Raw genomic sequence first — 25,444 nt, 5'->3', positions numbered from 1 at the left:
CATATGTGTATCTGGCACTGTGGGGACATATGTGTATCTGGCACTGTGGGGACATGTGTATTTGGCACTGTGGGGCATATGTGTATTTGGCACTGTGGGGACATATGTGTATCTGGCACTGTGGGGCATATGTGTATCTGGCACTGTGGGGCATATATGTATTTGGCACTGTGGGGACATGTTTCTGGCAGTGTGGAGGCACCCATTTTTTGGCGTTTTTATATGTGTGTGGCACTGTACTGGGGCATATATGTACCTGGCACTTTGGGGACATATATGTATCTGGCACTGTGGGGACATATGTGTATCTGTCACTGTGGGGACATATGTGTATCTGGCACTGGAGGCATAAGTGTATCTGGCACTGTGGGGACATATGTGTATCTGGCACTGTGGGGACATATGTGTATCTGGCACTGTGGGGACATATGTGTATCTGGCACTGTGGGGACATGTGTATCTGGCACTGTGGGGACATATGTGTATCTGGCACTGTGGGGACATATGTGTATCTGGCACTGTGGGGACATATGTCTATCTGGCACTGTGGGGACATATGTGTATCTGGCACTGTGGGGACATATGGGTATCTGGCACTGTGGGGACATATGTGTATCTGGCACTGTGGGGACATATGTGTATCTGGCACTGTGGGGCATATGTGTATCTGGCACTGTGGGGCATATGTGTATCTGGCACTGTGGGGACATATGTGTATCTGGCACTGTGGGGACATGTGTATCTGGCACTGTGGGGACATATGTGTATCTGGCACTGTGGGGACATGTGTATCTGGCACTGTGGGGACATATGTGTATCTGGCACTGTGGGGCATATGTGTATCTGGCACTTTGGGGACCGGGCGGAAACATGTTTTCAAGGGTTTTAACAAAGTTCAGGAGGGAAACATTCTTCAAAGGAAGAGGAGTATTAGAACTCGAGGACATACACTGAAACTGGAGGGAGGCAGGTTCAGGGGAAATTTAAGGAAAACTTACTTCACAGAAAGGGTAGTGGACAAGTGGAATAGCCTCCCATCAGAGGTGGTAGAGGCTAAGACTGTAGAGCAATTTAAACATGCTTGGGATAGGCATATGAATATCCTTACAAAGAATTAAGGTTCAAAAAGGGTTGAGATTACCTAAAGGATAAAAAAAGGGGCAGACTAGATGGGCCAAGTGGTTCTTATCTGCCGTCAAATTCTATGTTTCTATGACATATGTGTATGTGGCACTGTGGGGACATATGTGTATCTTGCACTGTGGGGACATATGTTTCGAGCAGTGTGGAGGCACCCATTTTTGGGCGTTTTTATATGTATGTGGCACTGTACTGGGGCATTATATGTAATGTGGCACTGTACAACATGACAAAAAACGGGGTTATAACACAAGGTCATACTCCTACAAATGTCATACCGAACGGTGTGTGCACAAAAATGGGGTGTGGCTTTGTGACAACTAAGCCACCCCCCATTTTGGCGCTTGCGCCTTAGGCGCACGTATGATGGTGGCTCTTGCCCTTGACTACAGATTTTTTCTGGCTCTTTGCCTCTGACTGGTTGGCCACCCCTGGTATAGAGCGTTAGCTCTGTTTCAGTACTCTGATGTGTCTCTTTGTCTCTCAGCCGTGGAGCTGGCCCGGGCAGCGTTTCCTGCAGAGGTGGTGAAGCTGGAGGAGTCCTGGGGAGATTACCTGGTGCAGCAGAAGCAGCTGGACGCTGCCATCAATCACTACATAGAGGCTGGGTGAGGGCAATGCTGTATCTGTACCACACGGTGATCACATGCTGAGAAGGTGCCACCTATTAGAGAACTGGCATAGCACGTACGTACGTACGTACACATTCATATATATGTTTTGTGTGAACCTTTCTCATTATAGGTGTTCCGTTAAGGCCATTGATGCTGCAATAGGGGCTCGTCAGTGGAAGAAAGCCATTCACATTCTGGAACTACAGGAACCCAAGACTGCAAGCCAGTACTACCTGAAGATAGCCCAACATTACTCCTCTGTGCAGGAGTACGAGGTAAGAAAGTCCATCTGTGTAACGTGATCCCTTCACACCAGGATGACTTCTCTCCTACCTATCTGTATAAGCCTGTGAGGCCTGTTCCACCACACCCCTCAGTGACTCATCTCCTACCCTATCTGTATAAGCCTATGAGACCCGGGCCACCAACCCTTCAGTGACTCATCTCCTGCCCTATCTGTATAAGCCTATGAGGCCCAGGCCAGCATCCCCTCAGTGACTCATCTCCTACCTATCTGTATAAGCCTATGAGGCCCAGGCCAGCATCCCCTCAGTGACTCATCTCCTACCTATCTGTATAAGCCTATGAGGCCCAGGCCAGCATCCCCTCAGTGACTCATCTCCTACTTATCTGTATAAGCCTATGAGGCCCGGGCCACCACCCCTTCAGTGATTCATCTCCTACTTATCTGTATAAGCCTATGAGGCCCGGGCCACCACCCCTTCAGTGACTCATCTCCTACTTATCTGTATAAGCCTATGAGGCCCGGGCCACCACCCCTTCAGTGACTCATCTCCTACCTATCTGTATAAGCCTATGAGGCCCGGGCAATTACCCCCCCAGTGACTCATCTCCTACCTATCTGTATAATCCTGTGAGGCCCGGGCCACCACTCCTTCAGTGACTCAGCTCATACCTATCTGTATAATCCTATGAGGCCCGGGCCACCACTCCTTCAGTGACTCGGCTCATACCTATCTGTATAAGCCTATGAGGCCCGGGCCACCACTCCTTCAGTGACTCAGCTCATACCTATCTGTATAAGCCTATGAGGCCCGGGCCACCACTCCTTCAGTGACTCATCTCCTACTTATCTGTATAAGCCTATGAGGCCCGGGCCACCACCCCTTCAGTGACTCATCTCCTACTTATCTGTATAAGCCTATGAGGCCCGGGCCACCACTCCTTCAGTGACTCAGCTCATACCTATCTGTATAAGCCTATGAGGCCCGGGCCACCACCCCTTCAGTGACTCATCTCCTACTTATCTGTATAAGCCTATGAGGCCCGGGCCACCACCCCTTCAGTGACTCATCTCCTACTTATCTGTATAAGCCTATGAGGCCCGGGCCACCACTCCTTCAGTGACTCAGCTCATACCTATCTGTATAAGCCTATGAGGCCCGGGCCACCACTCCTTCAGTGACTCATCTCCTACTTATCTGTATAAGCCTATGAGGCCCGGGTTTACCACCCCTTCAGTGACTCATCTCCTACTTATCTGTATAAGCCTATGAGGCCCGGGCCACCACCCCCACAGTGACTCATCTAGTATGTATATGTGTAAGCCTATGAGGCCCGGGATGGGGCCTTGGTGACTACTGTCACAGTTTGGATGGGCCCTTGGTGGCTAGTGTCACAGTTTGGATGGGGCCTTTGTGGCTAGTGTCACAGTTTGGATGGGGCCTTGGTGGCTAGTGTTACAGTTTGGATGGGTTCTTGGTGGCTAGTGTCACAGTTTGGATGGGGCCTTAGTGGCTAGTGTCACAGTTTGGATGGGGCCTTGGTGGCTAGTTTCACCTGTAATTGTGGTCTTTTTCCTATGATTCCAGATTGCTGAGCAGCTCTACATCAAGGCTGGCAGGAGCAAAGACGCGATTGACATGTACACGCAGTCTGGTCATCTAGAGAACGCACACGCGGTAGGACCAGTTTCTGACTCTACGTTTAGTATTGGGTCCTGTATATGGGGATAGCCTGGGAGGTGATCTGGTGGGTGGCCGGCTGGGGAATGCTGATGTGAGGTATATATGGGGGACAGCCTGGGAGGTGATCTGGTGGGTGGCCGGCTGGGGAATGCTGATGTGAGGTGTATATGGGGGATAGCCTGGGAGGTGATCTGGTGGGTGGTCGGCTGGGGAATGCTGATGTGAGGTGTATATGGGGGGATAGCCTGGGAGGTGATCTGGTGGGTGGCCGGCTGGGGAATGCTGATGTGAGGTGTATATGGGGGATAGCCTGGGAGGTGATCTGGTGGGTGGTCGGCTGGGGAATGCTGATGTGAGGTGTATATGGGGGGATAGCCTGGGAGGTGATCTGGTGGGTGGCCGGCTGGGGAATGCTGATGTGAGGTGTATATGGGGGATAGCCTGGGAGGTGATCTGGTGGGTGGCCGGCTGGGGAATGCTGATGTGAGGTGTATATGGGGTATAGCCTGGGAGGTGATCTGGTGGGTGGCCGGCTGGGGAATGCTGATGTGAGGTATATATGGGGGACAGCCTGGGAGGTGATCTGGTGGGTGGCCGGCTAGAGAATGCTGATGTGAGGTGTATATGGGGGGTAGCCTGGGAGGTGGCCAGCTGGGGAATGCTGATGTGAGGTGTATATGGGGGATAGCCTGGGAGGTGATCTGGTGGGTGGTCGGCTGGGGAATGCTGATGTGAGGTGTATATGGGGTATAGCGTGGCAGGTGATCTGGTGGGTGGCCGGCTGGGGAATGCTGATGTGAGGTGTATATGTGGGATAGCCTGGGAGGTGATCTGGTGGGTGGCCGGCTGGGGAATGCTGATGTGAGGTGTATATGTGGGATAGCCTGGGAGGTGATCTGGTGGGTGGCCGGCTGGGGAATGCTGATGTGAGGTGTATATGGGGGATAGCCTGGGAGGTGATCTGGTGGGTGGCCGGCTGGGGAATGCTGATGTGAGGTGTATATGGGGTATAGCCTGGGAGGTGATCTGGTGGGTGGCCGGCTGGGGAATGCTGATGTGAGGTATATATGGGGGACAGCCTGGGAGGTGATCTGGTGGGTGGCCGGCTAGAGAATGCTGATGTGAGGTGTATATGGGGGGTAGCCTGGGAGGTGGCCAGCTGGGGAATGCTGATGTGAGGTGTATATGGGGGATAGCCTGGGAGGTGATCTGGTGGGTGGTCGGCTGGGGAATGCTGATGTGAGGTGTATATGGGGTATAGCGTGGCAGGTGATCTGGTGGGTGGCCGGCTGGGGAATGCTGATGTGAGGTGTATATGTGGGATAGCCTGGGAGGTGATCTGGTGGGTGGCCGGCTGGGGAATGCTGATGTGAGGTGTATATGGGGGGTAGCCTGGGAGGTGGCCAGCTGGGGAATGCTGATGTGAGGTGTATATGGGGTATGCCTGGGAGGTGATGATCTGGTGGGTGGCCGGCTGGGGAATGCTGATGTGAGGTGTATATGTGGGATAGCCTGGGAGGTGATCTGGTGGGTGGCCGGCTGGGGATAGCTGATATGAGGTGTATATGTGGGATAGCCTGGGAGGTGATCTGGTGGGTGGCCGGCTGGGGAATGGTGATGTGAGGTGTATATGGGGGATAGCCTGGGAGGTGATCTGGTGGGTGGCTTGCCGGGGAATGCTGATGTGAGGTGTATATGGGGGGTAGCCTGGGAGGTGGCCGGCTGGGGAATGCTGATGTGATGTGTATATGGGGGATAGCCTGGGAGGTGATCTGGTGGGTGGCCGGCTGGGGAATGCTGATGTGAGGTGTATATGGGGGATAGCCTGGGAGGTGATCTGGTGGGTGGCCGGCTGGGGAATGCTGATGTGATGTGTATATGGGGGATAGCCTGGGAGGTGATCTGGTGGGTGGCCGGCTGGGGAATGTTGATGTGAGGTGTATATGGGGGATAGCCTGGGAGGTAATCTGGTCGGTGGTCGGCTGGGGAATGCTGATGTGAGGTGTATGTGTGGGATAGCCTGGGAGGTGATCTGGTGGGTGGCCGGCTGGGGAATGCTGATGTGAGGTGTATATGGGGGATAGCCTGGGAGGTGATCTGGTGGGTGGCCGGCTGGGGAATGCTGATGTGAGGTGTATATGGGGGATAGCCTGGGAGGTGATCTGGTGGGTGGTCGGCTGGGGAATGCTGATGTCAGGTGTATATGGGGGATAGCCTGGCAGGTGATCTGGTGGGTGACCGGCTGGGGAATGCTGATGTGAGATGTAGTTGGGGGATAGCCTGGCAGGTGATCTGGTGGGTGGCCGGCTGGGGAATGCTGATGTGAGGTGTATATGGGGGATAGCCTGGGAGGTGATCTGGTGGGTGGCCGGCTGGGGAATGCTGATGTGAGGTGTATATGGGGGGATAGCCTGGGAGGTGATCTGGTGGGTGGCTGGCTGGGGAATGCTGATGTGAGGTGTATATGTGGGATAGCCTGGGAGGTGATCTGGTGGGTGGTCGGCTGGGGAATTCTGATGGTGAGGTGTTTATGGGGGATAGCCTGGGAGGTGATCTGGTGGGTGGCCGGCTGGGGAATGCTGATGTGAGGTATATATGGGGGGTAGCCTGGGAGGTGGCCGGCTGGGGAATGCTGATGTGAGGTGTATATGGGGGATAGCCTGGGAGGTGATCTGGTGGGTGTCCGGCTGGGGAATGTTGATGTGAGGTGTATATGGGGGGTAGCCTGGGAGGTGGCCGGCTGGGGAATACTGATATGAGGTGTATATGGGGGATAGCCTGGGAGGTAATCTGGTGGGTGGTCGGCTGGGGAATGCTGATGTGAGGTGTATATGGCTGATAGCCTGGGAGGTGATCTGGTGGGTGGCCGGCTGGGGAATGCTGATGTGAGGTGTATATGGCTGATAGCCTGGGAGGTGATCTGGTGGGTGGCCGGCTGGGGAATGCTGATGTGAGGTGTATATGGGGGATAGCCTGGGAGGTGATCTGGTGGGTGGCCGGCTGGAGAATGCTGATGTGAGGTGTATATGGGGGAATAACCTGGGAGGTGATCTGGTGGGTGGCCGACTGGGGAATGCTGATGTGAGGTATATATGGGGGATAGCCTGGGAGGTGATCTGGTGGGTGGCCGGCTTGGGAATGCTGATGTGAGGTGTATATGGGGGATAGCCTGGGAGGTGATCTGGTGGGTGGCCGGCTGGGGAATGCTGATGTGAGGTGTATATGTGGGATAGCCTGGGAGGTGATCTGGTGGGTGGCTGGCTGGGGAATGCTGATGTGAGGTGTATGTGTGGGATAGCCTGGGAGGTGATCTGGTGGGTGGTCGGCTGGGGAATGCTGATGTGAGGTGTATATGGGGGATAGCCTGGCAGGTGAGCTGGTGGGTGGCCGGCTGGGGAATGCTGATGTGAGGTGTATATGGGGGGATAGCCTGGGAGGTGATCTGGTGGGTGGCTGGCTGGGGAATGCTGATGTGAGGTGTATATGTGGGATAGCCTGGGAGGTGATCTGGTGGGTGGCTGGCTGGGGAATGCTGATGTGAGGTGTATATGGGGGATAGCCTGGGAGGTGATCTGGTGGGTGGTCGGCTGGGGAATGCTGATGGTGAGGTGTATATGTGGGATAGCCTGGGAGGTGATCTGGTGGGTGGCTGGCTGGGGAATGCTGATGGTGAGGTGTTTATGGGGGATAGCCTGGGAGGTGATCTGGTGGGTGGCCGGTTGGGGAATGCTGATGTGAGGTGTTTATGGGGGATAGCCTGGGAGGTGATCTGGTGGGTGGCCGGCTGGGGAATGCTGATGTGAGGTGTATATGTAAGTTACTGTGCACAATGTCTTTGTAGCTGGCGGTAAGGTACATGAACCCGGAGGATGTGTCTGCTCTGTATGTCACTCAGGCCAAGGAGCTGGAGAAAGTGGCTCGTTACAAGGAAGCTGAGAGGTAAGAGCCCAGCTGGGAACCCTCTATGGTCAGACCTGGGGTGACCCTATGGATCAGGGCAGAAGCTTTCTGCCGTACATGTCACTGGAATGAAGTGCTGAGTGTTATAGTTATGTTACTGGAAACGTGAACCAGAATTATAGCAGCCTCCAGTTCTCCTAGATCTATAATTTATACCTTCCCAGGTTTTATTTACACAAATGATTCTACAGAAGAGAAGCAGAGACATACTTGGGGCCACCATTGCCTGGTATCTCATTAGGGTTTAGCGGTAGAATAACTAGATTCCACGTGTGGGATTTATGGGAATGATCTCACAGATCATCTCTCTTCCCGACAGATTGTACATCACGTTAGAGGAACCCGATCTCGCCATTGCAATGTATAAGAAGCACAATCTGCATGAGGACATGATCCGCCTGGTGGCCAAGTATCACCCAGACCTCCTGGCTGACACCCACCTGCACCTGGGCAAGGTGAGTTCTCGCTGCCTGTCTTCTGGCTCTCACCTGTGCTCCTGTCATCATCCTGTCATCCCTCTGTCTTCTGCCCTCAGGAGCTGGAAGCTGGAGGACGTCTGCGCGAGGCTGAGTACCATTACCTGAAGGGCAAGGACTGGAAAGGCGCAGTCAATATGTACAGAGCGGTGGACATGTGGGAGGAAGCGTACAGGGTAACTGCCGCTATACCGTGCTATTCACTTACTGATCAGTGCTCCAGAGTTACAGAGGCGGTCTGCCGGCTGCAGCATAGCACACCGGGCGCTGATGCAGTATTATACGTGTGTCCGCACTGCACATTCATACACAAGTACGGGTGATACATAGTAACTCCCACTGATGGGTGTAGCCGGGTATAAGGAGCATTTACATGTAGAGACTGCTTAGTGATTGCGTGCCAGAGTTACAGAGGCGGTCTGCCGGCTGCAGCATAGCACACCGGGCGCTGATGCAGTATTATACGTGTGTCCGCACTGCACATTCATACACAAGTACGGGTGATACATAGTAACTCCCACTGATGGGCGTAGCCGGGTGTAAGGAGCATTTACATGTAGAGACGGCTTAGTGATTGCGTGCCAGAGTTACAGAGGCGGTCTGCCGGCTGCAGCATAGCACACCGGGCGCTGATGCAGTATTATACGTGTGTCCGCACTGCACATTCATACACAAGTACGGGTGATACATAGTAACTCCCACTGATGGGCGTAGCCGGGTGTAAGGAGCATTTACATGTAGAGACTGCTTAGTGATTGCGTGCCAGAGTTACAGAGGCGGTCTGCCGGCTGCAGCATAGCACACCGGGCGCTGATGCAGTATTATACGTGTGTCCGCACTGCACATTCATACACAAGTACGGGTGATACATAGTAACTCCCACTGATGGGCGTAGCCGGGTATAAGGAGCATTTACATGTAGAGACGGCTTAGTGATTGCGTGCCAGAGTTACAGAGGCGGTCTGCCGGCTGCAGCATAGCACACCGGGCGCTGATGCAGTATTATACGTGTGTCCGCACTGCACATTCATACACAAGTACGGGTGATACATAGTAACTCCCACTGATGGGCGTAGCCGGGTGTAAGGAGCATTTACATGTAGAGACGGCTTAGTGATTGCGTGCCAGAGTTACAGAGGCGGTCTGCCGGCTGCAGCATAGCACACCGGGCGCTGATGCAGTATTATACGTGTGTCCGCACTGCACATTCATACACAAGTACGGGTGATACATAGTAACTCCCACTGATGGGTGTAGCCGGGTATAAGGAGCATTTACATGTAGAGACGGCTTAGTGATTGTGTGCCAGAGTTACAGAGGCGGTCTGTCGGCTGCAGCATAGCACACTGGGCGCTGATGCAGTATTATACGTGTGTCCGCATTGAGCATTCATACACAAGTACGGGTGATACATAGTAACTCCCACTGATGGGCGTAGCCTGGTGTAAGGAGCATTTACATGTAGACACAGCTCAGTGATTGCGTGCCAGGGTTGTACCCTCATGTAAGTGTACATAGTACAGGGCAGGTAGAAGTGTGATGTAGAAATGACTGAGGCCGGTAAACCCAGCGTACCAATAGGAGTGGTCCCGGCATAGAGATGACTACAGACAGATATGTGCGTATAGTTCTGTACGCTCAGTGCTGTCCTGCACCAGCCCCTGTATGTGATCTACACCCCATCCCCATCCCAATGGTCACTTGCAGTCTGTTTTCTCACTGTGACAAGGGGAACGTTCTCTAATACCAGAGATATCGGCAGTACAGAAGGTGACCCACGCTGCCATCATTCAGTGCACAGGAAGATGCTGCTGGACACGTGTTCAGCCTTCTTCATCCCTGAGCAATACACCCTGCAGCATGGAGCCGGAACCCTGAGTAATACTCACACCCTGCAGCATGGAGCCGGAACCCCTGAGTAATACACCCTGCAGCATGGAACCGGAACCCCTGAGTAATACACCCTGCAGCATGGAGCTAGAACCTTGAGCAATATACCCTGCAGCATGGAGCCAGAACCCTGAGTAATACTCACACCCTGCAGCATGGAGCCGGAACCCCTGAGTAATACACCCTACAGCATGGAGCTAGAACCCTGAGCAATATACCCTGCAGCATGGAGCCGGAACCCCTGAGTAATACTCACACCCTGCAGCATGGAGCTGGAACCCCTGAGTAATACTCACACCCTGCAGCATGGAGCCGGAACCCCTGAGTAATACTCACACCCTGCAGCATGGACCCGGAAACCCTGAGTAATACACCCTGCAGCATGGGGCCGGAACCCCTGAGTAGTACTCACACCCTGCAGCATGGAGCCGGATCCCCTGAGTAATACACCCTGCAGCCTGGAGCTGGAACCCCTGAGTAATACACCCTGCAGCCTGGAGCTGGAACCCCTGAGTAATGCATCCTGCAGCATGGACCCGTAAACCCTGAGTAATACACCCTGCAGCATGGAGCCGGAACCCCTGAGTAATACTCACACCCTGCAGCATGGACCCGGAACCCCTGAGTAATACACCCTGCAGCATGGAGCCGGAACCCCTGAGTAATACTCACACCCTGCAGCATGGAGCCGGAACTCCTGAGTAATACACCCTGCAGCATGGAGCCGGAACCCCTGAGTAATACTCACACCCTGCAGCATGGAGCTGGAACCCCTGAGTAATGCTCACACCCTGCAGCATGGAGCCTGAACCCCTGAGTAATACTCACGCCCTGCAGCATGGAGCTGGAACCCCTGAGTAATACTCACACCCTGCAGCATGTACCCGGAAACCTTGAGTAATACACCCTGCAGCATGGAGCCGGAACCCCTGAGTAATACTCACACCCTGCAGCATGGACCCGGAAACCCTGAGTAATACACCCTGCAGCATGGAGCCGGAACCCCTGAGTAATACTCACACCCTGCAGCATGGACCCGGAAACCCTGAGTAATACACCCTGCAGCATGGAGCCGAAACCCCTGAGTAATACTCACACCCTGCAGCATGGACCCGGAAACCTTGAGTAATACACCCTGCAGCATGGAGCTGGAACCCCTGAGTAGTACTCACACCCTGCAGCATGGAGCCGGATCCCCTGAGTAATACTCACACCCTGCAGCATGGACCCGGAAACCTTGAGTAATACACCCTGCAGCATGGAGCTGGAACCCCTGAGTAGTACTCACACCCTGCAGCATGGAGCCGGATCCCCTGAGTAATACACCCTGCAGCATGGAGCTGGAACCCCTGAGTAATACACCCTGCAGCATGGACCCGGAAACCCTGAGTAATACACCCTGCAGCATGGAGCCGGAACTCCTGAGTAATACTCACACCCTGCAGCATGGACCCGGAAACCCTGAGTAATACACCCTGCAGCATGGACCCAGAAACCCTGAGTACTCACACCCTGCAGCATGGAGCCGGAACCCCTGAGTAATACACCCTGCAGCATGGAGCCGGAACCCCTGAATAATACTCACACCCTGCAGCATGGACCCGGAACCCCTGAGTAATACACCCTGCAGCATGGAGCCGGAACCCCTGAGTAATACTCACACCCTGCAGCATGGAGCTGGAACCCCTGAGTAATACTCACACCCTGCAGCATGGAGCCGGAACCCCTGAGTAATACTCACACCCTGCAGCATGGAGCCAGAACCCCTGAGTAATACTCACACCCTGCAGCATGGACCCAGAAACCCTGAGTAATACACCCTGCAGCATGGACCCGGAAACCCTGAGTAATACACCCTGCAGCATGGAGCCGGAACCCCTGAGTAATGCTCACACCCTGCAGCATGGACCCGGAAACCCTGAGTAATACACCCTGCAGCATGGACCCAGAAACCCTGAGTACTCACACCCTGCAGCATGGAGCCGGAACCCCTGAGTAATACACCCTGCAGCATGGAGCTGGAACCCCTGAGTAATACTCACACCCTGCAGCATGGACCCGGAACCCCTGAGTAATACTCGCACCCTGCAGCATGGAGCTGGAACCCCTGAGTAATACTCACACCCTGCAGCATGGAGCTGGAACCCTTGAGTAATACTCACACCCTGCAGCATGGAGCCGGAACCCCTGAGTAATACTCGCAGCATGGAGCCAGAACCCCTGAGTAATACTCACACCCTGCAGCATGGACTCGGAAACCCTGAGTAATACACCCTGCAGCATGGACCCGGAAACCCTGAGTAATACACCCTGCAGCATGGACCCGGAAACCCTGAGTAATACACCCTGCAGCATGGAGCCGGAACCCCTGAGTAATGCTCACACCCTGCAGCATGGACCCGGAAACCCTGAGTAATACTCACACCCTGCAGCATGGAACTGGAACCCCTGAGTAATACTCACACCCTGCAGCATGGAGCCGGAACCCCTGAGTAATACTAACACCCTGCAGCATGGAGCTGGAACCCCTGAGTAATACTCAAACCCTGCAGCATGGACCCGGAACCCCTGAGTAATACTCACATCCTGCAGCATGGAGCCGAAACCCCTGAGTAATACACCCTGCAGCATGGAGCCAGAACCCCTGAGTAATACTCACACCCTGCAGCATGGAGCCGAAACCCCTGAGTAGTACTCACACCCTGCAGCATATATTCTGCTGTCTGATGAGAGCTGTGTTGGCATTTGCAATGAAGCAGCCTCTATATGGCCGTGTCCCGAGTCAGGTGCCGGCCGTATAACTGCTGCTTCCAGCTTTGTGTCTGCCCGCTGCTGCAGGGGTCTCTACGGGACACTGGCTTGGACCCTATACTAAGTATCACAGATCACATGGAAAGACCGGCTTCTTTGTATCTGCCGCAGTAGAGCGTGTTATGAGCCGGAAGTCTGTAGTGACTGAGGAACACGTGTAGTGGCTCAGCGCATTTCTGTGCCTGCTCGCACTTTACTCAGGAGCAAAGGTAAAGGGATGTAAGCGGATGATTATTTTCGGATCGTTCCATCGCATCCCTTCTGTAACATCTGCCATGGCCGCCATGGAGGCTGAGAGGGATATAAATAGGGCTCAGTCCTAGGTCCTCTGCTTTTCTCTATCTATACCTCATCTCTTGGGAAACTAATCAGCTCCTTCGGATTTCAGTACCATCTGTATGCGGATGATACTCAGATCTACCTATCCTCCCCAGATTTGTCACTATCTGTACTGGGCCGTGTCACTGATGCCTTTCTGCCATTTCATCTTGGATGACATCTCGCCACCTCAAACTTAATATTTCCAAAACAGAATTACTTATATTTCCACCGGCCAATAGTAGTTACCAACCTGATATCTCTATCACTGCTGAGAACTCTGCAATCACCCCTACCCCACAAGCTCGCTGCCTAGGTGTCATTCTTGACTCTGAGCTGTCCTTTGTTACCCACATTCACTCTGTCTCACAGTCATGTTACATTCATCTAAGAAACATATCCAAAATACGACCATATCTTACACAAGACACAGCAAACACTCTAATCCACGCTCTCATTATCTCCCGCATTGATTATTGTAATAGTCTCCTGACCGGTCCTTCCCAAACATAGGCTCTCACCACTACAATCCATTCTGACTGCAGCTGCGAGGCTAATCTTCCTCGCTAGACGTTCATCGTCTGCAGATCCGCTCTGTCAGTCCCTCCATTGGTTACCGGTATTCTACCGTATTAAATATAAAATACTGTTACTGACATACAAGGCCATTAACCAAACTACACCAACATACATCACTTCTCTTATCTTATAATATCTCCCAACCCGACCTCTCCGCTCTTCACAAGATCTGCGTCTCTCATCCACACTCATTACTCGCTCCCACTCACGATTACAGGACTTTCATCGGGCTGCACCCACTCTGTGTAATTGCCCTCCCACGCACAATAAGACTCTCCTCTAGTCTCCAAACCTTCAAGCGTTCCCTGAAAACTCATCTCTTCAGGCAGCTTCTCACATTCCAGAACCGCCACATAATCTTCATAAACCTTCCTATCCAATAACCTTTCCCACTGTACAGTCCACACATATCCCCACATGTCTTCTCTCCCTTTCTCCTGACCCCTGGGTCATCACTGCTGTGATGTGATATCATACAGCCCACCAAGAATCTGTGTAATCTGGTGGAAACTATGCAATAGGTAGCATCTATCCTTGTGTATAAATGCCAGTTTCTCTGACGTCCTAGTGGATGCTGGGAACTCCGTAAGGACCATGGGGATTATACCAAAGCTCCCAAACGGCGGGAGAGTGCGGATGACTCTGCAGCACACCGAATGAGAGAACTCCAGGTCCTCCTCAGCCAGGGTATCAAATTCATATAATTTTGCAAACGTGTTTGCCCCTGACCAAGTAGCTGCTCGGCAAAGTTGTAAAGCCGAGACCCCTCGGGCAGCCGCCCAAGATGAGCCCACCGTCCTTGTGGAATGGGCTTTTATTGATTTAGGCTGCGGTAATCCTACCGCAGAATGCGCCAGCTGAATAGTGCTACAAATCCAGCGCGCAATAGACTGCTTAGAAGCAGGAGCACCCAGCTTGTTGGGTGCCATCAGGATAAACAGCGAGTCAGTTTTCCTGACTCCAGCCGTCCTGGAAAAATAAAATTTTCAGGGCCCTGACTACGTCCAGCAACTTGGAATCCTCCAAGTCCCTAGTAGCCGCAGGCACCACAATAGGTTGGTTCAAGTGAAAACCTGAGACCACCTTCGGGAGAAACTGAGGACGAGTCCTCAACTCTGCCCTATCCATATAGAAAATCAGATAAGGGCTTTTACATGACAAAGCCGCCAATTCTGACACACGCCTGGCCAAGGCCAACAGCATGACCACTTTCCACGCGAGATACTTTAGCTCCATGGTTTTAAGTGGCTCAACCAATGCGACTTTAGGAAATCCAACACCACGTTGAGATCCAAAAAGTGCCACAGGAGGCACAAAAGGATGCTGAATATGTAGTACTCCTTTAACCAAAGTCTGAACTTCAGGCAGTGAAGCCAGTTCTTTCTGGAAGAAAATCGACAGAGCCGAAATCTGGACCTTGATGGACCCCAATTTTAGGCCCAAACGTCACCCCTGCTTGCAGGAATCGACATAGTTGAAATTCCTCCGTCGGGGCCTTCATGGCCTCCCATCAAGCAACAAATTTTCGCCAAACGCGGCGATAATGTCTTGCGGTGACATCCTTCCTGGCTATGATCAGGGTAGGGATGACTTCCTCCGGAATACCCTTTTCCTTTAGGATCCGGTGTTCTACCGCCATGCCGTCAAACGCAGCCGCGGTAAGTCTTGGAACAGACAGGGTCCCTGCTGCCGCAGGTCTTGTCAGAGCGGCAGAGGCCAAGGGTCCTCTGCCAGCATCTCTTGAAGTTCCGGGTACCAAGCTCTTCATGGCCAATCCGGAACCCCGAGTATGGTTTTCACTTCTCGCCTTCTTATTATTCTCAGTACCTTGGGTATGAGAGGTAGAGGAGGAGACACATAAACCGACTGGTACACCCACGGTGTCACTAGAGCGTCCCCAGCGATCGCCTGAGGGTCCCTTGACCTGGCGCAATATCTTTTCAACTTCTTGTTGAGGCGGGACGCCATCATGTCCACCCGTGGTCATTCCCAACGGTTTACCCGCATTTGGAAAACTTCTGGATGAAGTCCCCATTCTCCTGGGTGTAGGTCGCCCATCGGAGAATCCTTGTGGCTTCTGCCATCGCCATCCTGCTTCTTGTGCCGCCCTGTCTGTGTACATGGGCGACCGCCGTGATGTCGTCTGATTGGATCAGTACCGGCTGGTTCTGAAGCAGGGGCCTTGCTTGGCTTAGGGCATTGTAAATGGCCCTTAGCTGCAGAATATTTATGTGAAGCGAAATCTCCTTGGAAATTTCTTCCCTGTGTGACTGCACCCCAGCCCCGAAGGCTGGCCTCCGTGGTCACCAGGACCCAGTCCTGTATTCCGAATCTGCGGCCCTCTAGTAGATGAGCCCTCTGCAGCCACCACAGCAGCGACACCCTGTTTCTTGCTGACAGGGTTATCCGCTGTTGTATCTGTAGATGGGACCCGGACCATTAGTCCCACAGGTCCCACTGGAACGTCCTTGCGTGGAGGCAGGGTCCTCAGTGATATGTAATACGTCTTATCGCCACAATCATGTACTGAATACTCTTAGCCAGTTTTGGATGTAATCTGGCATCACTATAGTCGACACTGGAATCAGAGTCCGTGTCGGTATCTGTATCTACTATTTGGGCAAATGTACGTTTCTGTGACCCCGAAGGGTCTGGGCCTGTGACAAAGCATCTTCCATGGATTTCCTCCATGTTTAGTTCTTAAACTCAGATTTATTAAATCTCTTAGTCAATTTTGTCACGTTTGCGTTTAAAACACTCAGCATATTCACCCAATCATCCGTCGGCAGTGCCGGCACGGTCACTCTCACAGCACTATCTGTCCCCACTCCAGCCTCCTCCTGGGAAGAGCAATCAGCCTCAGACATGTCGACACACACGTACCGACACAGACAACCACACTGGGGCTCTAGGAGACAGACCCACAATAAAGCCTGCAAGAGGGACACAGAGAGAGTTCTGCCAGCTCACACCCAGCGCCTATCCCGGTACTGAGGCCAGTGAAGTGACTGCCCAGACCTGCTAGCGCTTTTATATATAAATATATGATTAATCAGCACCAATTATTTGTGCCGCCCCCCCCCCCCCCCCCCCATTTTTACACCCTGTTACTTGTATAGCAGTGCGGAGGTCAGGGTCAGCGTCTCTGCAGCTTTCTGAGGAGAGAAAATGGCGCTGGTTAGAGCTGTGCGGCTAAGCACCGCCCCCTTCATGGCGCGCTTCAGACCCGCTCAAAATCTTCTTTATACTGGCGGTGGTCCCTTACCTAGTGCCCGGAGCACTGTTTTGACATATGCCAGTCTGATCTGAGGTTTCATGCTGCCCAGGGCGCCCCTCCTGCGCCCTGCACCCTGCCGTGCTGCTGTGATATGTGTGGGAGCATGGCGCGCAGCGCAGCCGCTGCGCGGTACCTTATCTGCCGTCACTGAAGTCTTCTGATCTTCTCATATTCACCCGGCTTCTATCTTCCGGCTTTGTGAGGGGGGGTGACGGCGCGGCTCCGGGAACAAGCAGCTAGGCACACCAAGTGATCGAACCCTCTGGAGCTAATGGTGTCCAGTAGCCGAGAAGCAGAGCCTTTGAACTCAGAGAGTAGGTCTGACATCTCTCCCCTAAGTCCCACGATGCAGGGAGCCTGTAGCCAGCAGTGCTCCCTGAAAATAAAAAACCTAACAAAGTATTTTACAGAGAAACTCAGGAGAGCTCCTCAGTGTGCATCCAGTCTCACTGGGCACAGAATCTAACTGGAGTCTGGAGGAGGGGCATAGAGGGAGGAGCCAGGTCACACCCATTCAAAGTCTTATAGTGTGCCCATGTCTCCTGCGGATCCAGTCTATACCCCATGGTTCTTGAAGCATCCCCAACATCCTCTAGGACGTATGAGAAAATAAGAATTTACTTACCGATAATTCTATTTCTCGTAGTCCGTAGTGGATGCTGGGAACTCCGTAAGGACCATGGGGAATAGCGGCTCCGCAGGAGACTGGGCACAAAAAGAAAGCTTTAGGACTACCTGGTGTGCACTGGCTCCTCCCCCTATGACCCTCCTCCAAGCCTCAGTTAGGATACTGTGCCCGGGCGAGCGTACACAATAAGGAAGGATTTTGAATCCCGGGTAAGACTCATACCAGCCACACCAATCACACCGTACAACTCGTGATATGAAACCCAGTTAACAGCATGATAACAGAGGAGCCTCTGAATAGATGGCTCACAACAAGAACCCGATTAGTTAACAATAACTATGTACAAGTATTGCAGACAATCCGCACTTGGGATGGGCGCCCAGCATCCACTACGGACTACGAGAAATAGAATTATCGGTCTTCCCAAACATAGGCTCTCACCACTACAATCCATTCTGACTGCAGCTGCGAGAGCCAGGGACAGTCCTGTACCACATATCTGAGGTACTCCTGGTGAGATCCTGAAGGAAAAAGGCATTCCAGATGAAGTCATCCCTACCCTGGTCAAGGCCAGAAAGGATGTAACCGCAAAACATTATCACCGCATTTGGCGAAAATATGTTGCGTGGTGTGAGGCCAAGAAGGCCCCTACAGAGGAATTTCAACTGGGTCGTTTCCTGCATTTCCTGCAAACAGGACTATCTATGGGCCTAAAATTAGGGTCCATTAAGGTTCAAATTTCGGCCCTGTCAATCTTCTTCCAAAAAGAACTGGCTTCAGTGCCTGAAGTTCAGACGTTTGTCAAGGGGGGTACTGCATATACAGCCTCCTTTTGTGCCTCCAGTGGCACCTTGGGATCTCAATGTAGTGTTGAGTCTCCTAAAATCACATTGGTTTGAACCACTCACCACTGTGGAATTGAAATATCTCACTTGGAAAGTGGTCATGCTGTTAGCCCTGGCATCAGCCAGGCGTGTCTCTGAATTGGCGGCTTTATCATATAAAAGCCCTTACCTAATTTTTCATTCAGACAGGGCAGAACTGAGGACTCGCCCTCAATTTCTCCCTAAGGTGGTTTTAGCGTTTCACCTGAACCAACCTATTTGTGGTGCCTGCGGCTACTAGGGACTTGGAGGACTCCAAGTTGCTGGACGTAGTCAGGGCCCTGAAAATATATGTTTCCAGGACGGCTGGAGTCAGGAAAACTGACTCGCTGTTTATCCTGTATGCACCCAACAAGCTGGGTGCTCCTGCTTCTAAGCAGACGATTGCGCGTTGGATCTGTAGCACTATTCAGCTTGCACATTCTGTGGCAGGCCTGCCACAGCCAAAATCTGTAAAAGCCCATTCCACAAGGAAAGTGGGCTCATCTTGGGCGGCTGCCCGAGGGGTCTCGGCTTTACAACTTTGCCGAGCAGCTACTTGGTCAGGGGCAAACACGTTTGCTAAATTCTACAAATTTGATACCCTGGCTGAGGAGGACCTGGAGTTCTCTCATTCGGTGCTGCAGAGTCATCCGCACTCTCCCGCCCGTTTGGGAGCTTTGGTATAATCCCCATGGTCCTTACGGAAGTCCCAGCATCCACTAGGACGTCAGAGAAAATAAGAATTTACTTACCGATAATTCTATTTCTCATAGTCCGTAGTGGATGCTGGGCGCCCATCCCAAGTGCGGATTGTCTGCAATACTTGTATATAGTTATTGTTACAAAAAAATCGGGTTGTTTATTGTTGTGAGCCGTCTGTTCAGAGGCTCCTACGTTTGTCATACTGTTAACTGGGTTCAGATCACAGGTTGTACAGTGTGATTGGTGTGGCTGGTATGAGTCTTACCCGGGATTCAAAATCCTTCCTTATTATGTACGCTCGTCCGGGCACAGTGTCCTAACTGAGGCTTGGAGAAGGGTCATAGGGGGAGGAGCCAGTGCACACCAGCTAGTCTAAAGCTTTTACTTTTGTGCCCAGTCTCCTGCGGAGCCGCTATTCCCCATGGTCCTTACGGAAGTCCCAGCATCCACTAGGACGTCAGAGAAAAGAAGCTGTAAGGGATATTGGCCTTTTGGGTTCAAGGGCCAATGCCATGGCGGTCTCAGCAAGGAGAGCGTTGTGGTTACATCAATGGAATGCTGATGCTGACTCTAAGAAGGCGATGGAGTCGTTACTGTTTAACGGTAAGGTTTTGTTCGGCGACGGCCTCACTGACCTAATGTCTACGGCTACCGCGGGTAAGTCTTCATTTTTACCTTATGTCCCTGCACAGCAGAAGAAATCGCCTCACTATCAGATGCAGTCTTTTCGGCCCAATAGATTCAAAAATGACGTGGGTCCTCCTTCCTTGCTACAAGGGGGAGAGGTCGGGGAAAAAGGTCACAGGCTGTGCCAAGTTCCCAGGAGCAGAAGTCCTTTCCGGCTTCTACCAAATCCACCGCATGACGCCGGGGCTCCTCTGCGGGAGTCCGCACCAGTGGGGGCACGTCTCAAGCTCTTCAGCCAGGTCTGGGTACACTCGGACCTGGATCCCTGGATAGTAGACATAGTAACCCAGGGGTACAAGTTAGAGTTTCAAGACGTGCCCCCTCACCGATTTTTCAAATCGGCCTTGCCAGCTTCTCTTCCAGAAAGGGAGATAGTAAGAGCTGCGATACAAAAGTTGTGTCAAAATCAAGTGATTGTCACGGTACCCCCGTCTCAACAGGGGGAAGGGTTTTATTCGAGCCTGTTCGTGGTCCCGAAGCCGGATTGCTCAGTCAGACCGATTCTAAACCTAAAATCCCTCAATTTCTTTCTGAAAAGATTCAAGTTCAAGATGGAGTCTCTACGAGCGGTGATCTCCAGTCTGGAGGAGGGGGATTTTATGGTGTCGGTCGATATAAAAGATACATACTTACATGTCCCCATATATCCTCCACATCAGGCTTACCTGAGATTTGCGGTGCAGGATTGTCATTATCAATTTCAGACGTTGCCGTTTGGTCTATCCACGGCTCCGAGGATTTTCACCAAAGTAATGGCGGAAATGATGGTTCTCCTGCGCAAGCAGGGAATCACAATTATCCCGTACTTGGACGATCTCCTCATAAAGACGAGGTCCAAGGAGCAATTGTTGAAGAATGTTGCCCTTTCACTGACGATTCTGCAACAACATGGTTGGCTCCTAAATTTGCCAAAATCACAGTTGGATCCAACAACACGGCTGTCGTTCCTGGGTATGATTCTGGATACAGAATTGCAGAGAGTTTTTGTTCCAGTGGAAAAAGCTCTGGAAATACAGAATATGGTAAAACAGATTCTGAAAACGGCAAAGGTGTCAGTTCTTCGCTGCACTCGGTTGCTGGGGAAGATGGTGTCAGCCTACGAGGCCATTCCGTATGGCAGGTTCCATGCCAGGGTGTTTCAGTGGAACCTGCTGGACCAGTGGTCCGGGTCTCACCTGGACATGCACCGGAAAATAATTCTATCTCACAGGACCAGAATTTCACTTCTGTGGTGGCTGCACAGTTCTCACCTTCTGGAGGGACGCAGGTTCGGGATTCGGGATTGGATCCTGGTGACCACGGATGCAAGCCTCCGAGGATGGGGAGCCGTCACACAGGGAAGAAACTTTCAGGGAAAGTGGTCAAGCCTGGAAGCTTGTCTACACATAAACATTCTGGAATTAAGAGCCATCTACAACGGCATACTGCAAGCAGAACATCTTCTTCGGGGTCTGCCGGTTTTGATTCAGTCAGACAACGTGACAGCAGTGGCGTACATAAACCGCCAAGGCGGAACAAAGAGCAGAGCGGCAGTGGCCGAGGCCGCGAAAATTCTTCGCTGAGCGGAAAAGCATACCAGCGCTCTGTCAGCAGTCTTCATTCCAGGAGTGGACAACTGGGAAGCAGACTTCCTCAGCAGACACGATCTCCATCCAGGAGAGTGGGGTCTTCATCAAGAGGTCTTTGCAGAAGTGACAAGTCGTTGGGGAATTCCTCAAGTGGACATGATGGCGTCCCGCCTCAACAAGAGACTTCAGAGATATTGTTCCAGGTCAAGGGACCCTCAAGCGATAGCGGTGGACGCCCTAGTGACACCGTGGGTGTTTCAGTCGGTCTATGTGTTCCCTCCACTTCCACTCATTCCAAATGTTCCGGATTGGCCAAGAAGGGCCTGGTATCCAGATCTTCAGGAGTTGCTCATGGAAGATCCCTGGCCACTTCCTCTTCGGGAGGACCTGTTACGACAGGGGCCGTGCGTGTTTCAGGACTTACAGTGGCTGCGTTTGACGGCATGGAGGTTGAACGCCAAATCCTAGCTCGAAAGGGTATTCCCAGGGAAGTCATTCCTACACTTCTTCAGGCTAGAAAAGAAGTAACGGCAAAGCATTACCACCGTATTTGGAGAAAATATGTGTCTTGGTGTGAATCCAAGAAGGCTCCTACGGAAGAATTTCACCTGGGGCGTTTGCTCCATTTCCTACAAGCAGGTGTGGATGCGGGCCTAAAGTTAGGCTCTATTAAAGTTCAGATTTCGGCCTTGTCGATCTTTTTTCAAAAGGAATCGGCCTCTCTTCCAGAAGTTGAGATCTTCGTTAAAGGCGTGCTGCACATCCAACCTCCCTTTGTGCCCCCAGTGGCACCATGGGACCTTAATGTGGTGTTGCAATTCTTGCAATCACATTGGTTTGAACCTTTGCGCAAGGTTGAGTTAAAATTCCTTACTTGGAAAGTGGTCATGTGGTTGGCCTTGGCGTCTGCTAGGCGAGTGTCTGAGTTGGCGGCTTTGTCTCACAAGAGCCCCTATTTGATTTTCCATGCTGATAGAGCGGAGTTGAGAACTCGTCAGTAATTTCTGCCAAAAGTGGTTTCATCATTTCATGTTAACCAGCCTATTGTGGTGCCAGTGGCTACTGACACCCTGGCGGAGTCAAAGTCTCTCGATGTGGTCAGAGCTTTGAAGATCTATGTCGCCAGAACGGCGCAGATTAGGAAAACAGAGGCTCTGTTTGTCCTGTGGGCTCCCAACAAGATTGGGGCTCCTGCTTCTAAGCAGACTATTGCACGCTGGATTTGTAATACGATTCAGCAGGCTCATTCTACGGCAGGATTGCCATTACCGAAATCGGTGAAGGCCCATTCTACCAGAAAGGTGGGCTCATCCTGGGTGGCTGCCCGAGGGGTCTCGGCATTACAGCTTTGCCGAGCTGCTACTTGGTCGGGATCAAACACCTTTGCAAAGTTTTACAAGTTTGATACCCTGGCTGAGGAGGACATCTTGTTTGGTCAATCGGTGCTGCAGAGTCATCCGCACTCTCCCACCCGTTCTAGAGCTTTGGTATAAACCCCATGGTTCTTGAAGCATCCCCAGCATCCTCTAGGACGTATGAGAAAATAGGATTTTAATACCTACCGGTAAATCCTTTTCTCTTAGTCCGTAGAGGATTCTGGGCGCCCGCCCAGTGCGGGCTGTGTCTGCAGTTTGGTTATAGTTACGCTCATGTTGCGTTGAGTTCAGTCAGTCTGTGACTGATGTTGGTCATGCCGTTGCATGCGTTGTTGTTGAATGCCATGTTGTACGGCGTGTTAGTGGTGTGAGCTGGTATGTATCTCACCTTAGTTTAAAATAATTAAATAAATCCTTTTCCTCAAAATGTCCGCCTCCCTGGGCACAGTTCCTATAACTGAAATCTGGAGGAGGGGCATAGAGGGAGGATCCAGTTCACACCCATTCAAAGTCTTATAGTGTGCCCATGTCTCCTGCGGATCCCGTCTATACCCCATGGTTCTTGAAGCATACCCAGCATCCTCTACGGACTAAGAGAAAAGGATTTACCGGTAGGTATTAAAATCCTATTTTCCCTATAGAGTGTAAGCTTGCGAGTAGGGCCCTCCTACCTCCAGGGCCGGACATGTCATCTGGCACTTCTGGCACATGCCAGATGGGCTGGTGGGCCGATCCGGTCCACAGAGAGCCAGGAAGGCTTAGCGCAGCTCCCGGCTCTCTGGTTTGTTGCTGCCGCCGCTGAAAGACATGCCCCGTTGCTAAGCAATATGGCGCGTGCCGCGAGAACACGCCCCCTGACTCACGACACCCCCCCATTTGCAGTGTCCGCGCGCCCTTTAGCGCACGTATGCCAGGGCCGGATGGAGTCCCCAGTCCATCCCTGCCTACATCTATGACGGTTTGTTATTACTCTGCTCTGTGTTATCACTGTTTCCAATTGTAAAGCGCAACGGAATTTGCTGCACTATATAAGAAACAGTTAATAAGTAAATATAAGCGGGTGATGATTTCTGGATCATTCCATCTGTTTCCGGTCTGTAACATCTGTCAGGGCCGAAATGGAGTCTGACCGGGATAAAAGCGGGTGATTATTTCCAGATAATGCATTTGGGTCACCAGGGAGAGTCTCACAAAACAAATGATTTGCTTAAACTTATCCTCGGGAGACTAGCGCCAGGCTGGTCTGTGGATGTTGTAGGTATAAGTATACTCAGCAGTATTATTTACTTATATCCCTCCTCTGGAGACTAGCGCCAGGCTTGTTTGCAGACATTGTAGGTATAAGTATACTGAGCAGTATTATTTCCTTATATCCCTCCTCTGGAGACTAGCGCCAGGCTTGTTTGCAGACATTGTAGGTATAAGTATACTGAGCAGTATTATTTACTTATATCCCTCCTCTGGAGACTAGCGCCAGGCTTGTTTGCAGACATTGTAGGTATAAGTATACTGAGCAGTATTATTTCCTTATATCCCTCCTCTGGAGACTAGCGCCAGACTTGTTTGAAGATGTTGTAGGTATAAGTATACTCAGCAGTATTATTTCCTTTTTTCTCATACATCCTAGAGGATGCTGGGGTATAGACTGGATCCGCAGGAGACATGGGCACTTTAAGACTTTGAAAGGGTTTGAACTGGCTCCTCCCTCTATGCCCCTCCTCCAGACTCCTGTTTTAGACTTGTGCCCAGGCAGACTGGATGCACTCTGAGGAGCTCTACTGAGTTTCTCTGAAAAAGACTTATGTTAGGTTTTTTATTTTCAGGGAGAACTGCTGGCAACAGTCTCCCTGCTTCGTGGTACTAAGGGGAGAGAAGTATGACCTACTTCCAGTGAGTTCAAAGGCTCTGCTTCTGCTGACAGGACACCATTAGCTCCTGAGGGTTTGAACGCTAGGTACGCCTAGATGCTCGCTCCCAGAGCCGGCCGTCACCCCCCTTACAGAGCCAGAAGTCAGAAGACAGGCGAGTAGAAGAAGATCAAGAAGAAAAAAAGCGGGACTGAAGCGCGCCATTAAGGGGGCGGAGCTTCGTCCTCACAGCTCAGCGCCATTTTCCTCTACACAGGCTGCAGAGACGCTGGTCCTTCCTCACACTTCTGAATAAGTATCGGGGTGCAAAACGGAGGGGGGGCACAGAAATATTGGTGCAGTATATATTTAATATAAAGCGCTGCAGGTCTGGGGCATTCTTTAGTGTTTCAGAACCGGTGATTAGGCGCTGGGTTGTGAGCTGGCAAATCCCCTCTGTGTCTCTCTGACAGACTTTACTGTGGGTCTGTCCCCTATATGCCTGGTGTGTCTGTGGGTGTTTGGTGCACGAGTGTTGACATGTCTGAGGCTGAAGGCTCTTCCCAGGAGGAGGCTGTATTGGGGACGCAGACGGCTGCGGGGGTGACCCTGTCGGCACCGCCGACACCTGACTGGGTAAATGTGTTGAACGCCTTGAATGCTAATGTGGCTCTTATTAGTAAGAGGTTAAATAAGTCTGAGTCGCAGACCCATGCATGGAAGAAATCTGTGGAAGATATGTTATTCCAAATTCAGGTTCCCTCAGGGTCACAAAAA

General features: G+C 52.0%; 1 protein-coding gene across 7 annotated transcripts in view; it reads left to right on the top strand.

Annotated features, from left to right (window-relative positions):
• Nucleotides 1-25,444, top strand: part of IFT172 (intraflagellar transport 172) — a 553,694-nt gene that overhangs the window by 345,743 nt on the left and 182,507 nt on the right. For all 7 annotated transcript variants that reach the window (XM_063914906.1, XM_063914909.1, XM_063914907.1 and 4 more), the window contains exons 24-29: nucleotides 1,628-1,748; nucleotides 1,885-2,029; nucleotides 3,587-3,676; nucleotides 7,524-7,621; nucleotides 7,962-8,097; nucleotides 8,178-8,294. In XM_063914906.1, the coding sequence (XP_063770976.1) occupies nucleotides 1,628-1,748; nucleotides 1,885-2,029; nucleotides 3,587-3,676; nucleotides 7,524-7,621; nucleotides 7,962-8,097; nucleotides 8,178-8,294 (707 nt within the window). The remainder of the gene's footprint in view (nucleotides 1-1,627; nucleotides 1,749-1,884; nucleotides 2,030-3,586; nucleotides 3,677-7,523; nucleotides 7,622-7,961; nucleotides 8,098-8,177; nucleotides 8,295-25,444) is intronic.

This window comes from Pseudophryne corroboree, chromosome 4 (assembly GCF_028390025.1).
Source record: "Pseudophryne corroboree isolate aPseCor3 chromosome 4, aPseCor3.hap2, whole genome shotgun sequence".
NCBI classification, from domain to species: Eukaryota; Metazoa; Chordata; class Amphibia; order Anura; family Myobatrachidae; genus Pseudophryne; species Pseudophryne corroboree.
The sequence above is the reverse complement of the archived record's forward strand: the minus strand, read 5'-3'. Positions and strand labels throughout refer to the sequence as shown.